The sequence below is a fragment of the Amborella trichopoda genome, chromosome 12 (genome assembly GCF_054954075.1).
Source record: "Amborella trichopoda isolate Santa Cruz 75 chromosome 12, AtrichopodaSantaCruz75HAP2 v2.0, whole genome shotgun sequence".
Lineage (NCBI taxonomy): Eukaryota > Viridiplantae > Streptophyta > Magnoliopsida > Amborellales > Amborellaceae > Amborella > Amborella trichopoda.
In genome coordinates this window covers 43,710,271-43,718,174 of record NC_142347.1, presented here as the reverse complement: position 1 = coordinate 43,718,174, position 7,904 = coordinate 43,710,271, and the positions used below count along the sequence as shown (strand labels likewise).

At 31.7% G+C, this 7,904-nt stretch overlaps 1 protein-coding gene across 1 annotated transcript; it reads left to right on the top strand.

Moving 5' to 3' along the window:
- Positions 1-2,509: 2,509 nt before the first annotated feature.
- LOC18448138 (F-box protein At5g49610) lies at positions 2,510-7,558 on the top strand. Its single transcript, XM_088853850.1, has 2 exons — positions 2,510-2,707; positions 6,280-7,558. Exon 2 carries the CDS (start codon positions 6,351-6,353, stop codon positions 7,491-7,493), a length of 1,143 nt encoding a protein of 380 aa, XP_088709976.1. The 5' UTR covers positions 2,510-2,707; positions 6,280-6,350; the 3' UTR covers positions 7,494-7,558.
- Positions 7,559-7,904: the final 346 nt, after the last annotated feature.

The window sequence follows — 7,904 nt, the reverse complement described above, 5'->3', positions numbered from 1 at the left end:
TAACTGGTGGGGTTTTGTTGGCAACTATCATTGAGAAAACCAACTTCATTCTCTTTCTATTTTATCTATCATTCTGAATTCGTTTCAAGGAACAGAGGTATATTTGTGATATTTAGGAAGCTTCATTAAGCAGTGAGTTCTAAGAGAAACCTCAACTTGTTCACCGAATCTTGGCTTGGATGGAACTACAGACGAGTAAGGTTGATTCATTCTTTGCAGAGATCAGGCGACTAATGAATAAGTTGACTGCTTGAATTTTTGAATCATATATAAATGACGTCCAAACACCACAAAATTCGGACATTGGGTTTCCAGGTACCATTGAAGCAAGATTCCAAGTTCAGATCACTTGGTTGAATTAGGTTTTTTCAGATTTGCTTGGGTCAAGCAGTTGAGCCAACAGATCACTTGGTTGAAATAGGATTTTTCAGATTTGCTTGGGTCAAGCAGTTGAGCCATGTTCAACTGCAGCGAGCGAGCTTTACCAAATGGTATAAAATTTGTAAATTAACTTATTGTGCCTTCATTATTCATCCCTCCAAGTTTCATCTTAGACAAAAGAACATCGGTCTTTAAGATCTACACTGGAAAACTCATCTAAACGTCTTCAGTTGAGTCCTCTACTCAATTCGTGGTGACGTAAATTCATATGGCTTAGAATCAGGACATTTTGACTCGTGAGAAACATCTAGCTTGCCATTTTTCGGCTATACTTTCCTGTGAGCTTCTTCAATGCCGAAAGGGCAGCATGTCTCTGTTCTTGAACATGCTCTGACAAAAGCTTGTTTTGTCCTGCATTTGTTTTTCCTTTGAAGCTCTTCGGAATGCTTTATCGCCTTTCAGAATGCTTTGTCGTCTTTCTCACAATTCCCAAATCCAATTTCAGAGAAAGAAGGGAGCAAAATCAATCGAAAATATAAAAGATCAAACGGTCTCTATCATCTTTCTCTCTCTAAAATCTGGTCTTTGCAAATTGTCGTCTCTCAAAAAGAAAGAACTCTATTGCCATGTATTGTCCAGTTATGATTTTAAGAAGGTTTGATGAGCATGGGTCAGGGTCAGGGTCAGGGTTAGGGTTAGGGTTAGGGTTGGGAAAGATGTGACGGTGAGACTTGGTTTAGATAAGTCGTTTAGAGAGAGAAATCCCAAAGGGTTTGCGGGGAGGTAATGGGGAGCACTTGAAAATCGGAGAACCAAATCCCGCAAAATTTAAGTCGGCCCGGTCTTATCTTAAGTAGGTAGAATTGAGATAAGTATGTGTCTTATCTATTTAAAGGATACTATTTTGGTAAATCAAACAAGTCAAGACTTTTATCACATCCTTTAATTTCAAGTAAGTATGTTTTATCTAAAGGACAAGCTTTCTATGCTTATATAAGCATAGAACTTATATAGTTTGCCTTATCCAACCCTCCATTCTGAATGGAGGAGGGTTAAGATTGCTCCAATCACTATTTTATTTTAAATTTTTTTTCTATAAACTATTTTGACACTAAATTTTGGACATCCAATCCTCTATTAAACTCGCACTAGCGACAAATATAAAAAAAATATTTTCAATAAAATAAAATGACCAAAATACCCTTAAAAGCTTCAAGAGGTATTTTGCTCAGTCTAGTTTTTTTTAAAATTATTGTTAATATTTTTTATAAGTGCGCCCCAATGAGAAGATGACACGTACTAAATTTTATATTCATATAATTTGTATAAAAAAAAACTAAAAATAAAATTCTTTGAGACGTCAGATCTAAGATCAAACGGTGAGTGGCTTTCTTGATCAAAATTGAACGGCTGGATGATTGGGGAAGCATAGAACTTCTATACTATAGGGGTAGTACAGAAACCTTTCTCTTATCTAAATATTAGAGGATACTATTTTGGTAAATCAAACTAGTCAAAGACTCTTATCACATCCTTTAATATTAGGTTACAATTGAAAATTATACGATAGTTATAATTTTGAAAATTATACCATTGAAAAATTTGAAAATTATTCGAGAATCTTAATATTATACGATTGAAAATTATACGATTCAAAATTGTATAGTTGTAATTGTACAATTGAAAGATAGTTATAATTTTGAAAATTATAGGATAGTTGTAATTTTGAAAATAAAATTATTAAGTTATATTGCAATTTATTTTCAGTTATTACATCTATTTTCAATATTGAAATTACAATTAATTGTGAATATATCATAATTTATCAAATATATTTAAATAATTATAAACATATAATTATACATAATAAATTACTATAATAAAAATTATAAATTTATTTATAATATAAATTATATTCTTTATATCAACTACAAATAGAATTATAATTAATTACACTTAGATTTGGTAAAGGCTACAAAATCAATGGTGGTAAGTTTATCATCTAAAACTACACTTATCACATGCTTTCCTCTTTGGCAAAGTTTAAGTGGTCGATAACGTGACTCCTCATTCTCTTTGGGTCCTCCTCTTTCTCTTATGTTTCTTTGGGTCCTCTTTCTCACTTTAGGTGAAGAAAACGACTTTAGGTGAGAAAACGGAATCACAATAAACTCATATTGCTGTATCTCATCAAAGAATACTACCTCTCTTATCCTCTCCTCATGTGACTCCTCTTTCTCTTATGTTTCCTACGGGGGTGAAGAAAACGAAATTACAGTGAACTGCTCTTTCTCATCTTGCCTTGGAAAGGCAAAGCAATACTACCGTATGTTTGTTTTACCCTTTTTTTCCTTTTTTTGGGTTTTTAGATACATTATGTTGAATCACTTCCATCAGAGATTATTGAATTGTGCTTCTTTGCTATTTTTTATATCGTGTATGCTGCAATATTGCGTAGAGGAATTTTTGGCTACTTTCACAAAAATCATCTCTTGAATCTCAAAATTTCCATGAATTCAAAACTTATTTGTGTTGATGTTTAGTTTGATGAATTTTTATTATTTAGATTACTGAAATATGCATATTTTATTTTTTACATATTTTTCTTTTCGGTTTTGCTTTACTTAGCCTTGCTGCATCACCCCAATTATTATTATTATTTTTTAAATTTTGGAACTTACTCTAGAACTTAAATACCTTGCAAATTTACAAATATGTATTAATTCTTTTCAAGGGATGTGATATATACTATTTAAAAGATCGCTTATTTCATTTGTGCATGCAACACATATAATCCAACTGGCATCTTTTGCATAAGGGAGAGAGCAATTCATTTATACTACTAAATTTGATAAGAAAATTAAAAAAAGAAAGACATAATCTATAATTTTATTGAAAATGGAAATAATGAAAATCAATATTAATAAGATAACTTACCTTACTTATTTTGTTGTGTAATAATAAGTTTTTTTTTATATTTCTTAAAAGGAAAATAATCTAGAATCTCCAATTTTGATGTTTATAGTTGGTTAAAAGCATTACATTGGTCTAATTTATGAGTTTACTAAGATAAATAATTTTCTAAAAGATTCCTTAATGTCAAACGTAGGTATCTTCAAATTAAAAATACCATACAGATGAGTCATGTTCTCATTTTAATCTTTAAAGATGACACACCATAATACCCTTTACCACAGTTAATCATTCAAACCCATGGACGCTCAGGCACACAACTGAGAGAAAGACATTTGAAAGTGAAATAGTTATTGTGATAATAATTCCATGTTTTAGAAGCAAATTTGATTAGAAAGTCCATGTATTTATCTCTATGATTGATGTGCTTATCGTGAAAAGCTAAATTGCAATAAATTGTATTATATATTTAACCTTCAAAACTTATCTAGAAAGGAATTTCTTTTAAGGAAAATGTTTAGATAGGCTGCAGCCCTATCAAAGTAAATAAATCCTCACTTGTAACTCATCGAAAATTGCAATTCAAGTATTGAAAAACCTGTTATATCGATCATCTTGGCTTGAGTATTATGGTTGTAACAAAATTAGGATCGAAAAAGAGTTACATCGATCATCTCGCCTTGAATATTATGATTGTGAAAAATTAGCATTGGAAAAGAGTTACATCGATCATCTTGGCTTGAATATTATGGTCCTGAAAAATTGGGATTGAAAAAGACTTACATTGACCATCTTGGCTTAAATATTATGGTTGTTAAAGAATTTGGATTTCAAGCTCTAAAAATATTGTATATTATACTAAATTATTTATACTGTCCATTTTGCCCTACAAATAAATGTTGATACATTTTTTTGAGTTTCAAAATTTATTGTTGGTGTTGCAAATTGAGTTTATAGCCATCATGTTGCCGAAAGTGCTATTCGGACAAGAATTTGACGTGAGGCATTTTGTTTTCATAAAACCTAGGCTTTATAGAAACTTCATTTTTCATTTAAACTAGGAAAAATTACCTAAATATCCCTTATATTTTTTGTTATTACAAAAATATTTGTTATTATGTCGATGTTTGTTTCTTCAACTTCATAACACTTTTTTTAAAAAAAAGATAAAATTGCCCATATTTGGTTTTTGAAAAACCAAAATTTTTTAATTCTTCAGTTTTAAAAACCAAATCATATATATAACCCATATATATATAGAAAAAGCTAATAATAGCTGGCCAACTATAATGAATAGCAATATAGGTGGAATGAGAGCCGTCAGATTTTCATCATGCGGTTTAGAATGCATATTATTATTTTAATTTTAATTATTTTTTTATAAATCGGATAATAATGAAATTTTAGACATGTGTACTAAAAATAGGGCGCACCAATATATAAAAAATATTTTCCAAAATATAAAATGATCGAAATACCCCTGAAAAATGATGGGGGTATTTTGGTCGTTTTAAATTATTGAAAATATTGTTTTTAGATTTTAATATGGTGTGCAATAGTGTTAGGTATATACACCCAAAATTTCATATTAATCAGATTTATATTAAAAAAAATTAAAATTAAAATAGTGATGTGCATTTTGAACCGCATGATAAAGAGATAACGGTTTCTATTCCATTTATATACTATTCATTATAGCTGGCCAGCTTTGTAAGATTTTCCCATATATATATATATATATATATATAACCGTTGTATAGTAATATGATGCAACAACATTTAAAAAACCATCTTTTGACTATTTGTTTGATCCAAATTTTGAAGTGCATTGATTTCATGACACCGTTGTATAGTAGTATGATGCAACAATCTTAAAAACCATCTTATGGCCATTTGTTTGATCCAAATTTTGATTTATACACTCTTTTCATTCTAATGAATAATCACAAAAAATAAAAAAATTGAAAACACAACCTAGAAAGTGTTTTTTAGCCCAATTAACATAGGCCGTTCATTTTGGTAAGATACTTAGAAATGGGCTTTAGAATGATTTTTTCATTTCCAATTTATTTGGAGGGGACACATTTTGACTATATCTAGGGTTCAAATTGAACTTTTTATTGGGGGGATTGATTATTGAGATGAAGAGAGTGTGTGTACAAAATATGAGGTCACACAAATACCACAAAGATGGTTTTATAGAAGTATTGTTGCATTGAATCATTGCTTATATATATATATATATATATATAGGAAAAGTCTTCCCAACACCTATAGGTGAAAATGAACAGTGATTTTGCCTACTCTCATCATCGTCCAAAGTTCATCGTACGGTCACGATTGTCCGGTAGTATTTTTCTTTTCATTTTTTTTTTTCTAAAAATCGAAATGACTTGAAATTTGAAGTATGTGTACATCTTAGTGAGGCGCACCTAATAAAAATATAAAAGCAATGCCAAAATGTCTCCAAAATATTTTAGGGGTATTTTGGTCAATATTTTTCATGTAAAATATTTTTTTGATATTTTTCATAGATTCGTCTATTTTTTAGGAACACACGCTCTAAATTTATGGTCATTCCGATTTGTAAATAAAAAATAGAAAATAAAATATTATCCGACAATTGTGACCATGCGATGAACTTTGAACGGTGATGAGAGTAAGCGAAATCACTGTTCATTTTTGCCTATAGACGTTTTGTAGTATCTTCCATATATATATATATATATATATATATATATATATATATATATATATATATATATATATATATATATATATATATATATGGAGAAGCCTAAAAAATACCTATAGACGAAGTGCTACAGTGTTTCGCCATCGCTACGGACTTGCTAGGTCTAAATGCAATGGTCTGTATATTTGTATAGTCTTACAAAGTACAATCTCATTCTAGTTGTGACTCGTGATGTTACTTCTTCACGAAACTATGTTCTAACCCTATTTCTTTCATTCTTATCCTTTAAGAATTGTTGCCGGCTCTTTTCCGTCTTATTGTCACATTTTTCTCCCTAAAACTCCATGCAAGTTCGGCAAACATGTCGCCCATCAATGGCATAGATCATGATATTGAAGAGAGCGACATTGTGCATTATCTACCAGATCACATCATTGGTAAGATATTGATCAACTTGCCAGTTAAGTCTCTTCTGCGAGTTAGGTGTGTATGCAAGTCTTGGCGCAACATCACCGTGCACTCGAATTTCATTCAACAATACAATGTCAGAGGCAGAGTCAGACACAGATTGAAGAATTCCTTTTTGCTGCAACAACTCATAAACCCTTCATGTCATCGTTGTTTAGTTGCTCGCGAAGATCAATTCTTTCAAGTATTTATACAACACTGGGACATCCAATTAGGCGAGACGATAGTCCATTCCGCCTCCGCTGGCCTCCTGTGTTGCGAAAGCTGGGCACAAGTGGGACTGTTCTTCGTTTGCAATCCCACAACGAGAGAGTTCATTGAGCTCCCAAGAGCCAACTCGGACATTGGAACTTGTTGCATAGCGATGGTTGCTCAAACTTCTGAGCCTTACGATTACCCAGTAGTGCGCCTCTCCAATTATGAGCATTCGGATTCGATTTTGAAATGTGAGGTCTTCAATTCACATTCTTGGATGTGGAGATTAATTAGAATTGTACATCTACATCATGGTTACGAATTGGACACGAGTTCTAGTGTATTAGTTAATGGAGTATTCCATTGGATAGTTCATATTAACATTGAGGATGAGGATGAAGATGAAGATGAAGATGAGGATGAGAATGGCAGTCCCTACATATTGGCACTACATATAGATGGCACTGGCTTCGGCGAGATAATCGGCCCACGACTAGAGTGGGCCTCTCGTATTGCAGAGAGTGAAGGAAATCTATGCGTAGTTTATGACTTGGATATTCAGTTTGAGGTGTGGGTTTTAAGAGATTTTGTCAAAAGGGATTGGTTTAGAAAATATGTAGTAAACTTGGAAACAATTGCAGTGGCATCCAATTGGCACTGCTTGGGTTTACTAGAAGAAATCATGTTTATAGAGAAAGATAAAAAGGACCTATATTTTTATTATGTCAAAAGTGGAAGGTTTATGGAGGTTGAGCCTGGTTGCCCAGTGACAGAAATTGATGAATTTTTGCCTATTGAGTATAGTCTCTTGCCATGTAAGAGGATTGTTAGGTCCAGTTAATCAAGATATGATGTTAGATAATTGATGGGTTAAATTCTGATAAATATAATTAACTTCTTTTGGTATATCTTGCTTATAGTTTTTTAATGGATGGAATAATTTGAAGATTCATGGACAAGTTATTTTTTGTGTCTTCTGCTCCCAATGCTTGACATGGTAGGGCCAATTAATTCGTCTTTTTTAATATAAGAGACTCCATGTCTAGATTTACCTAACATAAAAGAACTGAGAAGTAAGCTATTTAATTTTTTTACTAGAATATTTGGAAATGGTCTATGAAGGGTGAGGAACTTAAACTTTCCCTTAACCCGTCTCATGCCTAGGTAAAAGGGTTGGGTTGCATTTAGGTAGACAACCAATATAAAATTTTGTCAAAACTCATCATGAATCTTGAGCTGATCCCAATTAATT

Bases quoted from the DNA above. Each gene is read 5' to 3' on its own strand.
- LOC18448138 (XM_088853850.1), top strand. From the start codon at position 6,351: ATGTCGCCCATCAATGGCATAGATCATGATATTGAAGAGAGCGACATT.